This window comes from Rhamphochromis sp. 'chilingali' (genome assembly GCF_963969265.1).
Source record: "Rhamphochromis sp. 'chilingali' genome assembly, chromosome: 4".
NCBI lineage: Eukaryota > Metazoa > Chordata > Actinopteri > Cichliformes > Cichlidae > Rhamphochromis > Rhamphochromis sp. 'chilingali'.
In genome coordinates this window covers 16206386-16228103 of record NC_137948.1, presented here as the reverse complement: position 1 = coordinate 16228103, position 21718 = coordinate 16206386, and the positions used below count along the sequence as shown (strand labels likewise).

General features: G+C 38.3%; 1 protein-coding gene across 1 annotated transcript in view; it reads right to left on the bottom strand.

The window, feature by feature from the left end:
* The window catches only part of usp43a (ubiquitin specific peptidase 43a), a 125485-nt gene that overhangs the window by 19746 nt on the left and 84021 nt on the right, over positions 1 to 21718 (bottom strand). The window contains exons 10-12 of the mRNA XM_080879599.1: positions 17261 to 17338; positions 16992 to 17121; positions 4294 to 4413 (exon numbers count right to left, since the gene is read on the bottom strand). Of these exons, the coding sequence (XP_080735725.1) occupies positions 4294 to 4413; positions 16992 to 17121; positions 17261 to 17338 (328 nt within the window). The remainder of the gene's footprint in view (positions 1 to 4293; positions 4414 to 16991; positions 17122 to 17260; positions 17339 to 21718) is intronic.

Sequence of the window (21718 nt, the reverse complement as noted above, 5' to 3'; positions counted from 1 at the left end):
AACACAAACAAGTTTGGTCAAGTTTCTCCAAAACACAGGGAGCCTTTTCAGATCACGGGATATTGTTTGTTAGCTGTGCTGGAAAACAAGGTGCTTTCCTAATGTGGCAAAAGTTTAATTGTTATGCACGCTGGTAACATATCCAAGCTTAAGTATAGTAGTATTACTATGTTACTAAAAAGATTACCGTGAACCAATTACGAATAAAAGGTCGCATGTTATGACCTTACAGTGTTAGGCATAGCAAACATAGCTGCTGCAACAAAATACTGACAACTTACAATGTGTTCATTAAAACTCAGAGAAGCAAACATCTAAAGAAAAGGGCAGGGTTCACTTTTGAAACAAGGAACAAGAAGAACCAGGCATATGAAGGGATACTAATGAGTCTCCTGTGAAAGCAGCAAGGGTTCGTGTCAAGGGTTTTTCAAATGTTTAATTACAGGGAGACGCACAAACGAAGTCGAAACCTAATTTCTATCTGTAGTCCCTGAGCAAAAAAACACTAGTGATGGGTCAGTTATAGCAAAAAGGCATGGTTTATTTTAACCCGGTCATGGCAGGAGATTCAGTACAACTGAAACTGGTGTGCATACCCAATGATCTCAGCTAGGGAAATGACCTACACACTCTAAAGCCTGTGCTGAATTACTATGAAATTGCAGTACGGGGATGAGTACTGGGAAGCTACCATGTGAACAGATGGGAAAAAACATAATAATAAGAGACTCCACCAGACAGCAAAAAGGAGAAAGCAGTGATCTATCTGATTATACCAGGTGTGGGGAAAAATATGGCCTGGCGTACACAGTGAGAAAGATTCTAACCACGGCAGGCCTCTGGGAATGAGCCATCCTAAAAGCATATATCTGTATATCTGAGGCTGAAAAAGTCTGTGGCTGATCACTAATTCTTCTTTATTTCACTCCCTTTATGTGTCATCTGCCTCCATCTTACCCCACACCTTCTGTAACACCAACCCTTTGCATGTCCTCTTTCAGTTTTCATTTGTTTTTTTCCTGCATTGATGTACAACATCAGAATGTTTCATAAAGAGTGGTTAGAAAGTACCAGCAATTAATTTGTGTGGCACATTGGCTTTCATCATAGTTGTTTTCACTTGCCTTCTTTCATGTTCTTCCTTTCAGTAAACAGTCAGAATTCATAAAAACACCACTTTTTATCTTTTTTGTTGTTGCCATGGCTCTAAACAAAGTTTAGTTGAGGAAGAGAATGCATAGGTTTGAATCCTTTTTAACTTTCCAGACTGGGATCTCCCAGGATATTAAAGAACTTCACGGTGGCAAGGTAATGGGGTGTGGGGGATTTAGACCGATAATGATAATACGTGTTTGGAATAATGCATGAAGGCCAGAGAAAGGTGGGGTGTTGGTTTTAAAGAAGCAGGCTACGAGGCATGCTTCAATGATTGTGACATGGCGCTTGCCTATCTCACTAAAGAGGAAAGGGGGATGGAAAGAAACTTACTGTGTATAGTTTTTTCAGGCTGTTGGGGATCTTTCAGTTTCTATTTGGGTATTGACTGCTTTTTCTCTCATTTTCATTCCAGTCCTTGCCTTTTGGTTTGTGTTTTAAGCCACTTAGCACTGACCTATAAATCATTCAAGCATAAAAGACCCGTTGCCACTGATTTTCAATCCATACCTCAGCCCATTTCTCCCTGTTTCCCTTTCCTCTTTGACTGAGACCATTTTTGATTATGCTTCGACGAACATTAGCTGGATCAACAGAAGGGTTAGATGCATCACTGCATCCATCCTTTTTTTTTTAAGGACTTGACTTTCATGACTTACTGATAGCTTTTTTGGGGGGGGGCACTAAGGCCACTTTTGTCTTTTAGGCCACTTTTGTCTTTTTTTTTCCTTCCGCTTGTCCAGTTTCCTGCAGATCATGATGAGATATTCTTTAAGTTTTCAGCTAACAGCTCTTTAGGAATGACTTTGGTGCAAAAACACCCTGTCAAACTTTGTTATCTTTTGCATTTTTCATAGATTAAATTAAAGCAAAAGAAACAAATTGTGGTTGTTTGTGGCAGGCTGGTAGTAACAAAGTGCTTAAAGATATGATATAACCGTGGCTCAGGGAGTTGGGAAGCGTATCTGTAACCGGAAGGTCGCTGGTTCGATCCCCGGGCTTTCTGTCCTGGTCGTTGTGTCCTTGGGCAAGACACTTTACCCTACCGCCTACTGGTGTTGGCCAGAGGGGCCGATGGCGCGAAATGGCAGCCTCGCTTCTATCAGTCTGCCCCAGGGCAGCTGTAGCTACAACTGTAGCTGCCTCCACCAGTGTGTGAATGAATAGTGGCATTGTAAAGCGCTTTGGGTGCCTTGAAAAGCGCTATATAAATCCAATCCATTATTATTATTATTATTATTATAAAATTGGTTCTTTGCTAAATTGTCTGCTATGTGTAGACACAAAAATGGTTTATGCCTTGAGTTAAGTGCCTTTTCATGCTTGAATGACACACAGGTCACTGTTAAGTGGCTTAACAACAACAACAACAACAACATAATGTCCCCTGAAGATGGTCAGGCACAAAGGATTTTCTGGGACTTTTATACTCTTGCAAAAATCAGTCCATAAAAGGCCAGTTTTATTCTCTCTAATATCCAATCCAACACTGGGCCATCAAGAGAAACTGTAAGCACAATAACAACAACAACAAACTTTATTTATAGAGCACATTTAAAAACCAGTGGTATACCGAAGTGCTTAAGATAAGAGACAGAGAAGTAACACGAGTATTATAAGGCCTTAGCAAAGTATCAAATATACTCACAGGTCAATGCCACTAATACACAGGGGTAATATGAAATGCATATCAAAATAAAAACATAATAAAAGCACAAGCCATAAAAATCTGTATAAGGAAAAATAGAGTAAGTCTAAAAGTCAAGTGCAAGCATTAACAAGGAGGAAAGGCGAGATTAAACAAATAGGTTTTTAACCGTGATTTAAAAGATTGGATGGAATCGGACGCCCGGATCACAATCGGAAGGTTATTCCACAACTCTGGTGCAGCCAGGGCAAACGCCCGGGCACCTCTAGACTTCAGCCGAGATCTAGGCTGCACCAAGAGTAACTGAGTAGATGATCTTAATGCTCTGGCAGGAACATACGATTTAAGGAGTTCCTTAAGGTAGCTCGGTGCTGTGTTGTTGGTAATTTTAAACGTGAGCAGCAGTATTTTAAATTGGATGCGGTATTTTATGGGTAGCCAATGCAGGTCAGCTAGAACAGGAGTGATACAGGCAAACTTCCCAGTTCTGGTCAGAATGTATGCCGCAGCATTTTGGACTGTCTGCAGTCTATGAAGGAGGGCAGAATGAAGACCAAAATAAAGTGAGTTGCAGTAATCCAGCCTTGAGGTCACAAAGGCGTGGATGAGCTTTTCCAGTTTTCCAGTTCCCGTCAATAATGAGTTTATTAATTCGTAATTTGTAGTTGTTATGGCAAGTATTTTATCACAAACATGTTTTCACATACCCATCATCCACAGAGAAACAATTTCATTTTTACTCATTTTTATACTGAGCTGCTCTTTGACAGAGAGGTTGTCTTTTTCAATGACTGTTCACAAATGGCCCTTTTCACAGTATTCATCTGGCTTCCCTTTCTTGTTTCCTGCAGTGCTTTTGAAATCATTAAAGGCTACATTTCTTTACACTCAAACTCATCTTTTCATTTAGTATTTCAGGAAAGAAATTTGGCTTAACTGAGCCATAAAAATGATCTTTTCTTATCCTGATGAGTTCTCACAAACTGCTTTCTTGTTAAAGCAAATCCTTTAGACAACTGCAGTTTATTTAAAAGACTGTTCATATAACTAGTTGTTAATTGGAAATTGCACGTATACTCTTTTCCTGCAGCATTCAACAGACTTGTTGTTGTGTTTAGCTTCAGTTTTTTTGCACTGTTGTGTTAAATGTAGTCTGTATAATGTGTTTTAAATGAGACTAAACACAGTAAACGTTTGAATAATTATTTCAGTTCATTTTACAAAATAATCTTAAAGTTATTATTGTAAGTTGATGCTATTTGAAATCACGTTAATTTTAGTCATTTCAAAGGCGTGTATTCATATTTCTTGAATACTGTATCTGGCTCCTCTATAAATTGTCAAATTGTCTGTGTAGAGTCAGATAATAGTTCCTCAGGTGTTTGTTACTACCATAGACATCTTTTAAATAAATTATTTTGATGACTGTAGTAGTAATGTAATGATCAAGATGAAAGTCTTCACTTGAGACCACTTTGAAGCTGGCCTACCTGACGGAAGCGCTTGAGATGGAGGATCAGTATGTCTGGCAGAGTCCACAGGCTCATCTTCACCATACCCTGTTGAAGCTGCTTACAGTGGGGGCACTTCCAGGCATCATCTGGTGCAAGCTGGAATCAATATTTACATCAATTAGGTGCATAGTTACATAAATAAAGCAGGTGATATTAATCTATTTTTCATTTGCCTTTCCCAGATCAAAAATAAAAGCTTGCCTGATTAATTTTTTCACACGTTTAGTTTTGTCATAATGATGCCTGATTGCATGAAAGCTTTTTGAATTAAAGTCTTGTCCTTGTTCCACTTAAGGGTGGAACAATTTTCTCGCTTTCCTCGTCTTTGGTTTTTCATCTTCACAGAAGCACCTTAAGGTGCTTTGAAGTCACTGTATAGAGGATAAAATGACTGGATTTTGTATGGCACATTACTCATCTTATTGACCACTAAAAGTGCTCTACTCATTCACAAAGCTCTTCATATGATGCTACAAAATACCCCCCAAACACACACGCAGATGATAAATGATGAGCAATTTTGAGGTGCGTTTGACATGCAGACTAAAGGACCCATTGATAAAAAAAAAGTACACCACCCCTCCAATTACCGATAAATCTATTCTACTGCCTAAGCCATGGTCACCTTAAATACACTTTCATTAGCTCAACATATTAAAATGCATCATCTTGGGATTTTTCTCTTCTTGCTTTATGGTTTAGAGGTCTGTGCTGCAGACTGGCAAATCTAAAGAATGGTAAAAGGTTCACTTGTTTGTGACTGACATCTCAAAGATTGCTTGGACAGGAAAAATGCCTTTAGCTGCATCAGCTCGTCATAGTACTCAGAGGAAAAATGGACAACTTCACAAAAATTATTATATAAATAATGCCCTTAGGCTAAAAAATGTCCTGTGCACACACGCTGTCAGTTAATCCTACTACAACTGTCTCATGGCTAGAAACCTAACATTTACAGTTGCTATGGTTACAGGCGGGTTTTGAAAGGCAGACAATAAGTCAGCGCTGCCCACTGAGACTTTGTGTTTTGTTTTCAAAAAAGCAGAGCCTCTCTCACAAAAGTGCAGTACAACATGTTTAGATTCTCTTCCATAAAGAAAAACTATGTTTCCCTTTCACACACTGTTGCCCTTTGAGCTGCAAGTCTGATTGTGGGTTACACTTGCTATAGCAATAAGTGACCAGATAAATATTACCTGCCAAGAAACTGCAAACGCTAATCAAATCTGGTACAATGTGTCAATTCTCTGGCTGGCTTTTGTGCAGGGTCTCTTACAAATAAATAAACAAATAAAGCTACTGTTGGAGTTAGGGGTGTGGTTTGTGGCTCGGCAGAGGGAGAAGAGAAGGGGGAGGTGGTTCGGGTTCAGTGCTAGCTGAGGCTGTTACATGTAGTCCAATCGCTCTCCCCTATTCATGTAGTAGCACTCCTGAACCAGAGGGAGAGGAGTTTGGAGTGAGAGGAACAATTGCAGGCTTATGAAAAGATGTGATGAACACAACGGGGAGAGTCGAGGTGCACAAGAAACGAGCGCTATACAAACAAGTAATTAGCCATGGAAACAAGTGTGTCTGCCTGTAGCGTCGGGACACACAGTGTATCTAACTTGTTACAACTACTTATTCTGTGAGCTCTCAAAGAGAGAAATTACTCTTGAATACCAGTGTCCACTGAGGCACATGCAGTACGATTGCTATGCTACTGTGTGTGTCAATGTGTGTGCACATGTACGACTACCTTTGTAAAGACTGGTTTTGGTTTTAGATCTTGGGAGGAAGGATTTTGAGAAAGTGGATAAGTTTTGACTATGACTTTGTGCTTTTTTTCTGAGAGCTTCAGAGGGTTGGAATTTGGCTTTAGGGCCAAGGTTTGGGTTCAGAATGAGATAATTATATTAGAGGATAATAAACTAAACCATTAAGGAGATTTCATCATGCACATCTTGCTGCTGTGGTGGGAAAAATCTCTTCTGTGTTTCTTTAGAGTTTGTATAGATGATGTGCTGTTTACTATTGTTAGTACTGAGATTATACTGACATTTTGTTCTTGGGTACAAAGCACCATTATAATGTGTGTTGCCCCATAAACACAAGCAATGACAAGACATCTATATAACAACGGCCTGACTGCAGGACTGCCAAAAATTATTTTCAAGCTGCCAACTTGTCATAAACTTTGAGGAGTCAGACTTAAAGAGCAAAAACAAAAAGGATAAAAGGTTTTGTCTTTGGTGCTCAGTGACCAAGGCTGCAAGATTACAATATAAATTGTTATAATGTCACAGGACAAAACCCAAATTGTCCGTTTCTAAGAAGAGCCTTTGCTGCTAAACCTTTGTTAATCTAAAACAAGCAGCAGTATAAAGTAAAAAGAAAAACAAACAAAAAAAGCCCCGAATAGCTTGATTTTCTTAAATTCAGAAAACACTTTCACTTTTCAAGAAATGCTCTGCAGACCTGTTAGGCCAGGCAGGCATTTTTGCCTGACTACAAGATGTGACAAGGTTTACTGCTCCTTAACATTTGTGATTTTCATTTCATTTATCACTCATCCTCATTAAGTTCAGGATTTTTCTGATCTTTTATTTGTGTCCAAGTTAACAAACAAGGACAGAGAAGGAGTGTAGTGTAATTTAAATGAATAATGTTCAATAATTTAAAAATGAATAAAACCTACAATAGACAAGTTTGAGCAACAGAATTGCTTGCATTTTGGGAATATAGTACCAACTCTGTTTATGGAGAAGTCTACCATTTTGGGTTCGTTCAGTGTTTTAGATCAATGAGACTCCCGTCTGCAGTTACAAAGCATTTCATGTTGCATTCAGGATGACCGGAAACTAATGGCTGAGCCCATAAACTAATCAGGAAAGTGTTTTCTGAGGTCACAGAGAAAGGACACGCTGTGGGCCATTTCTCTGTGGTCTTATATTCAACCTGAAGCTTTGACACAACCAGAGGAGGCGCCACCTGCTGGCTATTAGAAAGAATGCAGACTTAAGGTATTTTTAAAAAAAATCTTTTTATTTAGACTTTACATGTACTGCTTAGTTCATAACACATTGTTTCAAAAAGCTGTGCTGAAGGTTAGCAAAATGTTTCTCCATTTACCCTGACTTAGGTAAAATACATATAAAGAAAAACTCCCTAATTCCTGTTTGTATGAGTGGACTTTTGGACACAGCTGTAACAGTTTTTCCTGCATCATTATATTATGTGGGAATAGACGTAAGCTATAACATGTTGATAAGTGAACTGCACAAAAATTATTTACCAGCTGCCAGCTTGTTGTTATAGTCTTACAGATGCTGCTAGCACAGATTTTGTTTTCAGAGAAACTATTTGCAATCACTGTGCTTAGTAAGGTTATCCTTCTATATGCCTTCAGTTAATCCAAAATGCTGCAGCAAGAGTACTGAAGGGACTAGAAAGAGAGAGCATATTTGTCCCATATTGGCCTCCCTTCATTGGCTTCCTGTTAAATCCAGAATTGAATTCAAAGTCCTTTTCCTCACATACAAGGTCTTAAATAATAGAATAGAATAGAATAGCCTTTATTGTCATTGTACAGAGTACAACGAAATTGGAGTGCCACTCCCTTGGTGCAAGATTCAATAATAAATATAAATGTAAAATATAAAAAGTACAATAAAACAATCGCAAGTACTCAAACAATAGTAAGTACGATATATACAGGATAGCAGCATTAATATAATGACAGTATGAATAGCAGCATAATATAATGGCAGTGACGGTATGGTATAGCTAAGCAGGTTCAATTGTATTTGTGCTTATTTACTACGGTGATCGCTCTGGGAAAGAAGCCATCCCTGAATCTGTTTGTCCTGGTTTTATGTGACCTGTACCGTCGGCCTGATGGTAATAGTTCAAACAGTTGGTTGCTGGGGTGAGAGTAGTCCTTGATGATATTGCCAGCTCTGCTGAGGTACCGAGAGTTTGCAGTGACCTCCAGGCTGGGCAGAGAGCAGCCAGTGATCTTCTGGGCTGTGTTGATGACCCTCTGCAGTACTTTCCTGTCCGCAGCTGAGTACCCTGCATACCATGTTGTTATGCCGTACGTTAGAATGCTCTCTATGGTGGCTCTGTAAAATGTCACCAGCAGCCTCTCCTCCAGGTTGTTCCTCCTGAGCACTCTCAGAAAGTGGAGACGCTGCTGGGCCTTTTTTACCACCGCCATGGTATTTGCAGTCCAGGAGAGGTCATCAGAGATCTGCACGCCCAGAAACCTCATGGAGTGTACCCTTTCCACACAGTTCCCGTGAATGTAAAGTGGGGCCGGGTCTGCTCTGCCCTTCCTGAAGTCCAAGATAAGTTCTTTAGTTTTCGTGGTGTTCAGTTGGAGGTTGTTAACTGAACACCACTCAGTCAGTCTGTTGACCTCATCTCTGTAGTCCGACTCATCACCCCTTGAGATGAGTCCAACCACTGTGGTGTCATCCACGAACTTTATGATGGTGTTTGAGAGATGGGTAGGGGAGCAGTTGGATGTGTAGAGCGTAAACAGGAGGGGACTCAAAACACATCCTTGTGGAGACCCGGTGCTGAGTGTGATGGTGCTGGACAGGTGGGGGCCGAGTCTGACAGACTGTGGTCTATTTGTCAGGAAGTCCTTGATCCAGAGGCAGATGGGGGTGGAGAGTCCCAGGTGAGACAGTTTCTAGACCAGGATCTCCGGGATGATATGATTGAATGCTGAGCTAAAGTCCAGAAAGAGCATTCTTCCAGTCACCGTTCTCACTCACTATGTGTTAATAGACCTCTCTGCACTGAATCATACTTGTTATTAATCTCTGGCTCTCTTCCACAGCATGTCTTTTATCCTGATTTCCTTCTCTCACCCCAGATAGCAGATAGCCCCGCCCCTCCCTGAGCCTGGTTCTGCCGGAAGTTTCTTCCTGTTAAAAGGGAGTTTTTCCTTCCCACTGTTGCCAAAGCACTTGCTCATAGGGGGTCCTATGATTGTTGGGTTTTTTCTCTGTATGTGTTATTGTAGGATCTACCGTACAATCTAAAGTGCCTTAAGGTGAGTGTTGTCGTGATTTGGGGCTGTATAAATAAAATTGAATTGAATATATGCTTCTTTATATTTAAACACTAGAGTTATATTCGCCATCTAAAAAAAGCAAATCATTTTATTCAATTTTTCCTCTTTTTGCTTTGTTTTGTGTTCTCATCTTCATTTGGTTTGTGTCCTTGTCTCTTCTGGTTTGTTAAATTTTGTGAATTGTAGATGCTGCACTGTCATCTCCCACTCTCCGAGCTCCACTCCAGTCACCGTGCACACCTGGGGCTTATCAGCTCATGCATGCCAGTGTGCTGGGTACGCTGAGGCATTGTGCTATGCTGAACTGAAGTTTATTCGTCATATCTTGGATGTTCAGCTTGCACAACTGTTAGTTTTGGACCAGCCGTCTCATCACCTCACTGCCCAACAACGTTTCTGTTGTTCAGTAATTCTTCTGCAGCACTCACGTGCCTGCTCATCACACCATTCCTCCAACATTAGTGCTCTCTACCTGCACAGCTCTACACTCAGCAGACTTTGCCTGCATGTTCCATCTTCTAAGACTCATCTTATCCACACCGATGTTTTTTGTTTTGTTGTTTATTTCATTTTATTTTTTTCCCAATTTCCATCTCAGGAAGAAAAAGGGGAATAACTGTAACATGATGTAACATCCTTTGTCCTGAGGTCTATATTTTTCTCTTTTTCATACAAACAAACTCACATGACTAGTAAGGTGGAGAAAAACTCCAGTATTCGCCCTCTTATAGATCTGTTTCTGGGCTCTACTAGTTCCTAAGAGAATCTGTCTTCTAACCTGTAAATGCTCCTCTATGTTCGCTTGCTGTTACTAACTCTACTGTTCGGTCCCAAACATGCATTTATTACTGATTTTTTTTAGAATGTCTAAAATATCTAAACACTGTTAACAAACTGTACCTTTAAGGAAATGAATTCAACGTTTGATGCTTTTACTTTATGTAAGTACACAGAATTTAATTAGCAGACACTATTTTAAAGCACATGCTAGTTTAAAATATATTTTGTAGTTTTTTTTTATATATAATATTGAAATACAGTAATCCAATAATATAGAGTGCCATAAAAAGTTCCAGTTGCTCAGATATACTAGTGTTTTTTTAAAATGCACAGTATATTTACCCATCTACGGCATTTATTTTCCCATGGTAGCCACTTTGATTCTTTCACTTGTTTTGTCCACTTTCCAATGACAAGACTTCAGATTCTTAAACAAAATAGATGGTGAACATTAAATTAAATAAGCTTTTTGTTGTAAAATAAACCTTTTAAACTGTCAAGAGTTGTCAGTAGTCACTGCCCCACTTTCACAGCAGCTATGAAATTCTATTCAATCAAAGAGAGCAACTGGTTGAGGATCTAAAATTAAGGTAAGTTATGCTTTAGAAGTTTGAAATGATGTAAAAACACTTCAAAGTTCTTCAGATTTGCAATTTCCACTGTCAGAAATGTTATTAAAATGGCAGTTAAAGGAAAATGTGGGACATTAAAATATCTTTCAGGCAAAAACTGCATGTCGGTTGGACAGAAAGGCAACACACGATCTGATACATATAGCAAAAGAGCTGCAGAGTAGTTTGGCTGACACGGGTTTGGTGTTGCATTATTGTTTTGTCCATGCTAATATACAGGCAAAGCTCATGAGAAGAAAACTTTACAACCTCACAGCCATGTACACAGTTCTCAAGAAAATAAGGAAACAAAAATCAGAAAAAAGCTAAGCAGGAGTTAAACATGTGTTCTTTGACCACAATCACCAAAGCTCTGTTTGGAAAAACACAAAAAGAGTGGACTCCACTACATATTAGCAAATGTCATTCAGTTTGTTAAAGAAACTAATATAAAAGTTCTTTAACAGGACAAACATCCAAACCATAACCCATAGTCCACCATGAAGTAATTCAAGAAACCCAAGCTGCTCTGTCGGAGAGCTTTCACGGTTCCTCTTCTGCACGCTGTGTGTGCCAGCCAGCTTAAAAGTGTCCCAGACCTTGAAATGAACTCCAAGGAACAGAAAGATTTAATTAGCTTCATATACAGTAGAGTCTACAAGCCTCCATTAATGTTTAATTTTATTTTTTTAAGTTTGTGAAATAAAAAGCAACATTAGCATTTGAAAGAGGCTCACTGAACAGGTTTTTGCTCACATATTTACTTCAACAAAATTGCTGAAGGCTTGCCTAAACCTTTGCCTGTTTTGTTTTCCTTCCAAAAGAGTAGTTTTACTTCACTAATGACATTTTTAACTATTATATGACAAACTTCTTTTTCCAGCCCAACATATTGCCTGTCACTGATAGCTTGAAAGCCTTTTTATCTCACTTAAAGAGGCAATATTATGCAAAATAGCTCGAGTAGAATAAACACGGTGTTTGAATACACCAAAGGCCACATGATTTATTTAGATAACTAAAAAAATCTAAAATCTGTAGTCAATCAGGGAGCAATGTTTAATGCGCAATGAGACATTTGTTCCGTGACTTTAGCCTTTAAGATACCATTTCATCCCAGCCAACATCAGCACCCTAAAAAAATAAAAGAGCTCCTCTCTCCAGAACCACTGGAAAAGAAAAAAACTCTGGCATTTCACTGGTGCTTGTACAAACATTAGTAGGTATTGTCAGAAAACACAACATTTTTCTTTTCTTTTTGTTTCTTTTTTTGTAAAATGTTAACTAAACAAAAATAAACTGTATAATATGCCTAAATATATGCAATGTAAAGTAACTATAAACTACTAGAAAGTACACATTTAAGGTCAATAACTGCTAATATAATGAAGTATCTTTAAATTAGCTATACTTTGGGAGTGGCTGGGGGAATAGTAGACAGTCTCAGCTGACGATTTGGAGTAAACACTGACTCACATCCACCCACGTTGACCTTACGTGCATGTCTTATGAGTTTGGACAAAAGCAACCACAGAAAACTCACACAGGGACCAAGCAACATGTACCCAGGTACTTTAGGCGGTGTGAAAGACTGGCTGATGACATAATTGGTTTCTCTCTCTAGTTCTTTGTGTGATTAATAACATTTATAATGGAACAATTACAAAGAAACCACAAAGGACTTAAGAGAATTCATCCTCAAAAGCCAAAGCATGTCATAGGTTTATAACAAGTGAATAAGATCAGCAACCAAAGATTTTAGTCTTAATCTTGCTGGCGACCAGATGGGGGAAAAAAGAACGAAAAAAAGAGCACTGAATACAAACACGGCTCAGCTCTCACTTTCACATAGAATGTTAGAATTTTCCACAGTAACAACGATTCTAAATGGGAACCATCATTTTTCTTTTTACATTTATTTTAAAAAGATCCATAAGACAATCCTTATTAGGGTTTAAAAAAAATACACAAAATATCTACAGCAGGCGTTAGACATTTTGTCATTACCTCCAGCTCCTAAACTGACTTGATTCTGTTTCTGTACAGCTTCTCACAGACTCTAAATACTCTTGCAGGGTTAGCTTCATATTTTTGAACAGCTTCTCTTTGAAATGCGTATGCTTGTGACAGCTCTGTTTCTCAGTAGTGCACACTGTTTTGGTTGCCTGTTTCTTTTCTCTAACTCTTTTGTCATTTGAGACCAGCCAGATGCATTTACATTGTATTCATCACCTAATCTTGGGCTTTACACAGCTGCACGGGTGTCATTTATTATTATTTACGAACAATCTATAACATCCTTTCCCAGATAGACTGTTTTTGTTCACTCTTTGAGATTTTACATAGTGACCTTTGGCCTTTAATCTGGGTTTTATTGGCCTTGTCTTACCTTGAAACCTGTAAATTTTTAAGGTATATAGAGTTGAGTCCTATAATCAACAGCCAACGAGACAATACTTGATAAAGTGTAGGAGAAATCATCTGGTGATGATAATGTGATTTCTACAGTATGAGTGTTTCTGAGGCCATTAATAAAAATGAAATGCAGTATTTGGTGTTAATACTAAGGAATAAACCTGGTCCTGTGTGAAAACAGGATTACCCCCTGAACCTAATAACTGATTGTTCCATCCTTGGGAGCAAGAACTGCAATTAAGCAACTCCAATAACTGGCAATCAGTCTTTCACATCACAATTTTTCTTTCTAGAATTGTTTTAATTTAGCCACATTTGGGGGGTTTTGAGCATGAACAGCCAAAGCATTTCAATGTGATTTGAGTCTGACTATCACTAGGACAAAAAAACTCCAAAAAACATTTTAAGCCAATAAGAGGTGGAATAGCGTCTGTGTTTTGGAGCTTCAGGGTATGAACTGATGGCCAGACATTCCCCTTCAGGACTTTCTAGCAGAGAGCAGAACTGATGGTCCATTAAGTCACCCACAACAAATGTTTATTTAGATAGTGGGAGGAGCCTACTTCACTTTGTTGGGCATGTTCTATTCAGATGATATCTTGATTTAACAGGTGTGGCATGATTGACTTAACGGGGGGATTGCTTTTTCACATAGGACCAGGTAGGTTTACACTAGATATCTTTATTCCATCATTTAACCCTCTCAAGGCAGGCGGTGCCGATTTGCAACAGTTAAAAACTAACAACCTGATTACCCCACATACATATTTTATGAGTTTTTTTTTACTCAGAAGTACCACTGCAGGACTGTGCATTAGCAAGAAAAAGTTTAATTTGAGCCTGAGAGGGTTAAAAACTGCACTTTGCATTTACCCACATTATCTTTATGTAATGTTAAAATTTTAAAAACATGTCATTGTGACAAATATTCAAAATTCTAAGAAACCAGCAAGGGAAGAAAGACGTTTTCACAGCATCGTATGTTAGATATTGTTTTTGCTTGAGTCATATAAATATGCTTTAATTTCCCCAAGAACTGTAAATGGACTGTGTAAAACGAGTTACCCTGTGGTACAGCACTGATATGCAGTCTTACTGCTGAACTGATGGCACTTTTTGCTTTTACGGCACACAAACTGTGGCTGTCACTTGACTACTCTGGCTTTTTCATTCCATTATCCTTCTATCAGCACCAACTCACCTCTCACTTCAGACCCTGTCATTTTGCATCTGACAAGCTGATGCCCTCACTCCTTCCTGTCTTTTCTCTATCATTTGATCCCCACTCAGCAGCTCTTCATCTCAGTCATTCCCATTACATACACTCGCTCACTAGAACTTGCACCTTTAATGTCATCTCAGTGCTCCTTGCTTGCACTTTTGTTATCCCCACATCCATCTGGGTCTGTCATCTAGTAGTGATGGGATTTCGGGCTCTTTTTAGAGATCCGGCTCTTTCGGCTCGGCTCACTAAAAAGAGCCGGCTCTTTCGGCTCCGAACCGGCTCTTCAGGTTGTTTTGTTGCTTTAATTAATTTATTATTAACAATAATATAAAATTATGCAGAAAAGGAATTACTAATGTAAAAAAAAGTGGTTTTATTTATATATGTTCACGTATGGCCCCTAGAGACAAAGCACGTACAAACTCTAAAGCACATACAAACTCCAAAACACATTTCTAGCATTAACTGAACTTCCAAAACAGAGCTACCCAGATCACTTAAATTACACAATTGAAAGCATGTGTGTATTGTTTGTGCATTTATGGACAAGCACTCATATTTATTCAAATAATTTAAAAAATGTTACTACCACACACCAAATCCGGTTGTTGATACTTCCTGGCTTGTGTAGCCACTAGGTAACAAAAGCTCAACACTGCGCCCTAGCATCCTGGAGCACTTCTGTTGTCTTTTGAGTTGTCTGAGTTTGTACGTGCGTCTGAGTTTTTACGCGTTTTGGAGTTTTTACGCGTTTTGGACTTTGTACGTGCTTTGTCTCTAAGGGCCACCATAAATATACTTTATTTATTCACTCCACATAAAATGTAATAAATAAATCGTATAATACAACAAACAACTATTTACATTTTAAACTTTTAACTATTTAAATTTTCAGCTTTTTCCTTTTAAACAAATTTAACGTGAAACAACACAAAACACTGAAAACCACAACACAATTAAATATATTTTAAAATATTAAAACAAAAAGAAGATGCACATTCTCTGTCATATGGGCCTGCATGATTTCTGAATCTACTATACCTTTCTAATGTGACGTTGTTGTCCCTCGCTCTTTTTCTCTCTGGCTCTGTTCCTGTGCTACTGCGAGTGTAACTAACGCCCCTCCCCCCTCTGCCCAGCGCAAAGTACATGCTGCGCATGCGGAGTTTAGCGGAAAAAAGGGCGAGAGAGAGGGTGAGAGAAAGAAAAAACAAAACAAAACAAAAAAACCCCTCATGGCTCCCAATAAGGAGCCGGCTCGCGTCGTTCACTTCAAAGAGTCGGCTCTAAGAGCCATTTCGTTCGCGAACGACCCATCACTATCATCTAGGCTTCTGAGGAGCAGCATCACATCTCTGCCCTGCTTCCATTGGTGATAGCCAATCAGAGCAGGACTATCTGTTGTTGTGATTTGGTGCAGTATAAATAAAACTGCTTTGAATTGAATAGTCTGCCCTACACATGTTTATCACTGCTATGAAATTAAAATAGTACTATAGCATGTGAATACGACCAGCCAAGCATAAGTAATAATAGTACAACATTACCTTTCATTAGGTCTGAAAAAACATTAGGTATTTTTTCAGACAGCAGAAAGGATTCGTCTAGAAAACTATCTGGATGTCAGAAATATTAGTCCTTGACCTGGTGTCATGCCCATGCGCAAGCAAAACAGGAAGGTAATGTGGAAGAGCTTTCCCTCTCAGTGGCTGTTGAGCGGTACAATTAAGATTAAAATATGCCAAGTTTGTGTGCGAGTCTGTGAGACATGAGTAGCACCATACTGAGCATATGTGTGAATATGACCTGATGAGAGATTACAGAGTCAGTTTGTGCGTGATGTCCTGACTAATCTGGGTAATTTGCACACATACACACACACGCCAGAATTGAAGAAACCTCCTGGATGAGAGGTGAAACATATTCACAAACCTAAAGTCCAGCTGCCTTTATTTTTTTTCCAGAGAACAGACACCACCCGACTGAAATATTACAGCAAGTACAATAAAAGACAAGTACAAAAGCTAAGCACAGAAAGTCAGCTCCAGGTATTAATTATCTATATCAGTTTTTTAAATCTTAAATATTAGACATGATTTCAGTACAAATTAATGCATTAAAAACTAGCATTGTACATTAATAATTCAATAATTTATTATTATGTGCAATGCTGATTTTCCATTTGCCAATTGTAGCAAAATGCCAAAAAGGACAGGTTAAGACAGAAAGAAAGAAAGAAAACTAAGGAGGATACGTGACATGTATTCTAGTTGAATTGGCAAATGCAACAGACCATTGTCTCTGTTTGATAATTTTATAGACATCTGTTGATTTCTGACATCAGACTGTGCATATGGGTGTTGAAATCAATAAATCAGTAAGCATGTAAGCAAGTAAAAGGTGCTACAGTGGACCTTTTATTTTTTCTAAATACTTATGTGGCCTTTTTGACTTGGAGTGTAAAATCTGGAGATTAAATTACACTTGTTTCATGAAATTCAGGGAGATGAAACCTCCAATGCAAATGTTGTGTTATAACCGTGTAAGAACAAAAGCTTATTGTATTCCTCTTACTTACCTGTTCTTCTTTGGTGTACAGCTTAAAGCACTCATCCAAGGTACAGCTATGCTGCTGAAGGTGCTGCTGCTGCTGGTTCCTCACGCTCTCTGCATCTTTCACTACTTCCTCCTGGATGCTGCCAAATAAACTGGACCACACACAAAGTGGATTGGTCTAATTCAGTGGCAGAATTGTGTTTACCATGTCACCCAAGATGACAACAGCCAACACTATAAAATTTTGAGTTCTGCACATTTTTAAAGCATTAAAATGTGTTCAGTCCTTACCATTCTTTGGTGCTTGGCTCCCATTCGATAACAAGCTTCACATGGGGGGGTCCTCCTGGGCCGCAGAACTTCAGAGCTCTACAAAACAGCGGAGAAAAGCAGGAAGGTTATCTTTTAACTCTGAATACATATTTTATGATTTTAGTTTTCTGAGTGTGATAGCATTCTGTGATCTTCAAAAGCCTGAAATAAACCACAATGAATGAAGTTTAAAAAAAAGAAAAAAGAAGAACGTTAAAATCTGTGTTGCTGTCATGCAACAGCTGCTCCTGTGACAGCTGCTATAGTGCATCCAGAGAGTACAGTGATGTGAAAAAGTGTTTGCCCACTTCCCGATTTCCTGTTGTTTTGTATGTTTGTCACACTTTAATGTTTCAGATCATCAAACAAATTTAAATATCAGGCAAAGATAACACAAGTAAACACAAAATGCATTTCCTAAATTACAATTTAGAGTGTCATGGCAGAAGTTGTGGATACTTACAATGTACATTTTTTAAAAGAAAATTTGCAAGAATTTCAAGCAAATGTTTTTCACTTTGTCATTTGTGTGAAAATGAAGTTATTCCATTTAGGAATAAGGGAGTAATATAACAAAAGGCCAATCATGGCTATTGCACAGTATTAGATAGATATTTATCTTCGTGCAAGTTATCAGCACATGCTTTTCCACATTAAAAACACCAGAAAAACACATCCTTTAGTCGACTCTTCAGTTTCAGTTCAAGCAGAATGAAATGTGAGCTTCTGACTAATCGTATTAAAGTCCATCAATATTTGCACTTTTTACTTTTATTGTAATTTATTCCACCATAATATGCACACAAATATATACACACTGGCAGGAGGATCACAGAGTGACAACAACCAAAGCTGAGACCTGGTTTCTCATCTGGGATTAGTATGCAAAAATATGATTTTTTTTCTCTGCCCTAATGTAGCGAGGGGCACGGTGTTTATATTTCAGGGCTTACCTTCACTGCTTTCATCTCAGGAGGAAAGAAACAGCATCAGTATTCAACAGCCAAGTAGCTCTGATGGAAAGGCCAAGGTGCACTTAAAAATTACTGAATGCTAAGGACAGAATGATGGATCACCACGGGCAGATTTTTGGAGCCATGTCAAAGGTTTTTCTTTTCTAGATGGACATGAAAGGTGCTTGAGACTTCAAGCACAGCTAAATATTGACTGATTCTGACAATGAATAATTTCATTCCATCTTCAAAGCAGAACTCACATTGTTGTCTCAGTATTGTTCCCTACGAACGCATTTAATGCACTCGCTACTAGCAGATGTCACACTTCTGTGACCTGTCAGCACAATAATTAGAGAAACGGACACTAAAAACTAAAAACGCCACCGCCTCTACAGATGCTCTTGTCGAAAAAGTCATCGCACAGTTAATTCCTCCCGGGAATCATTTGAATTTCTTTAACTGAAAGATTGCTCTGTGTGTAAACAGAGCACTACCACAAAATTAAATCGAATCCAGATCCCAGAGCATCAGCAGGAGCTCTGAGTGGCCAGTTAATTGTCTACAAGTCAATAATTATTTAAGTGTCACACAACATACAAGAAAACATTAATTATCTTTTTAACAAGGAGGTTAGACAACAAGTTAATTGAAGCAATACATTTCAAACTATTTTGTAAAGCAGATAAACACATAAAGGCACAGGCAAAAGACAACACAACTGTTATTTTTCATACTTTGTCAGTCGTTTGATTTCCCTCTTTGTTGCTTTCCCAAACCCTTTGCTGCAGCTGTTTCCAGCTGTTTACTCATGAACCTTTCTGCTTTCAGTTTTGTCTTCAGCTACTGAAATGCTGCTCAGTGAGATCCGGTGACGGACCTGGTCATTGAAAGTACTAGTTTTTTTTTTTCAAAAAGCTCCCAAAAAAGCTTTTACTGTATATTCTGGTCACTATCCAGCGGCCACACTGATCCAAACACTTTGCTGCATTAAGATGACTCTGAACAGAATATAACACTACGGACAGCAAAGTTTATCTTGTATGATTTCATTAGAGCCTTGTCGATTGGTCGAGATTATTTAGTTGGTGATATACTGGTATTCGGATTTATAATGGCCAATAAATGAAAATGAAAATGAAAACAGTAAAGAAGGGATGCAAAACAACCATGTAATGAATGGTTTATCCACCAGAGGGCGGTCTGTAACTTAACCGTTAGCAACATGATTAGAACACCACAAATGCAAAAATCACTTGAAATTGAAAAGCAAGCGTAAATCCAATAAATCCACAACTTATGTGACAAGACAATATAGACAGAGAAAGAAGGTGAAGACACCCAGCAAAGGACCGTGAGTCAGACTTCTTAAACTGCTGCACTGTTGTGTATAGTCACCTGCTCACCCACTGAGCCAAACAAGCAGCAGTGTTGTATTGCCCTTCTAAGGACTTATAAATGCGTGATGAATGAATGCTCATGCATCACACTGACACACTTTTATAAGGTATGTGGTAGTATGCTTTGGATTATGAGCCGTTGTAAACCTTCTCCATACTTTTTTCTTCCTGTTCTTGTGTTACAGGTTTTAGTTTTATCTGTCTAAATAATGCAGTTAGAGAACTGCTCTTATTGATTCTTATGTTTTTAGCAATATGTCATCTTTCTTTCCTTTAGGCTCACAGATGCTTTTCCCCCTGTGGCGAACCATTTGTATTTTCTCTATTTCTGCTTATGATAGACTGGGATAATGGCATGTTTACTTCCTGTTGAGCTTTCCTCACTTGGCTGGATATAAGATCATCCACCACTGTCGTCTTCTGTAGACCTCTAGGCCGTTTCTGTTGCTGAGCTCACTACTGTTTTTCCTTTTTACAGAAGCATGAAACTTAATGTTGCAATTTTTGCATGGTTCTCATATATATGTTTTCCATGTCTTTCTGGATATTTTGATTTTTCTTTTAAAGTTGGAGAACTATGATTTACTTGAAACAGATTTTCTTTCAAATGCTTATCATAAAGAAAGAAATCGGCCGCGATGAGTGAGTAAATGAAATATCCAGTTACATTTGAGCCCCTGAAAATGGTAAACGGTGTATAAGAATTATAAAAACTGCAGCTCTATTTAAAACACAGAGTACAAAACACAACCATGAAAAATGTGGCACCCCCCCCCCAAAAAAAAAAAAGAATAAAAGAAGACAATATTACGGTGGCCCTGAGAGGCCAAATGGACTGCAACTTCAGAAAACACTTGCAAGTGGTCCGTCCGGTTATTGTCTCCCCAGAAACATTTCCGTTGTGTTGTGTGTGCTTTTGCAGCGTTTTTCTTTTTGCAGCATTTTTCTTTTTGCAAGTGTTTTCTGAAGTTGCAGTCCGTTTGGGGCCACCATACAATATAAATGAGTGTGAGATCAACAGAAAGCATCTGCATTGTGTATCGGTTTCTGATTTAGTAACTTACTGTGAGCCTCTAACGATTTAAAAGGAGCCATTTGGAGAAGCAAGTTTGTGACATTTTCTGCACCGCATGTGGATCAATATTTGCACAACCACAGAAATTTAAATCCCTTGATATTCACAGTAACTAGCTTAAAACATTTTTAAACTTAATCACCTGATCGCAATAACTCCTTTTCCCGTGTTTCTATGTGTTTCCTTTTACTTGTGTGTGCAGTCCAAGTGTTACCTCACTTATTATTTAATAGGGAGTTTTTTTTAGTTTTTTAATTATATATATATATATACACACATACATATACATATACATATATATACATATACATATACATACATATACATACATACATATATACACATACATATATAAATGTATGTGTATGTATATATGTATATATATATATATATATATATATATATATATATATATATATATATATAGATAGATAGATAGATAGATAGATAGATAGATAGATAGATAGATAGATAGATAGATAGATAGATAGATAGATAGATAGATAGATAGATAGATAGATAGATAGATAGATAGATATGTTCACAACACAGATATAGGCCTTCTTCATGCAAAGCTCAACTACATCACAGCTATGAAATGAGCTTCAGCTGCCACCAAGAGGGCAAACCGATGCACATTTTCCCCAGACAGGTTTGTTCACACAAACACACACACACACACACACACACTGGAAGCTCATTTCCTAGCCCTCGGTGGGAAGCCTGACCTTCACCGCAGCTTAGTAGAACAACAGCACAGATTTAAATATTATACTCCCCTTCCCGGCTGTACTACGAAACCTTGACGTTGTTAATTACACAGGAAATAACGCCTTTATCTTCATACTGTTAAACTGATATCATAGTTTGTATCCTTCAGTGCTATCAAGGTCCACTGGTTTCTGAAGGTATTCCTAGTTTTCCTCCACATGCCATCAGCAAGTATGACATTTTTTTTAGGATTTATCTCTATACATAGGTACATGGCAATTTTACACAAGATAAAAGG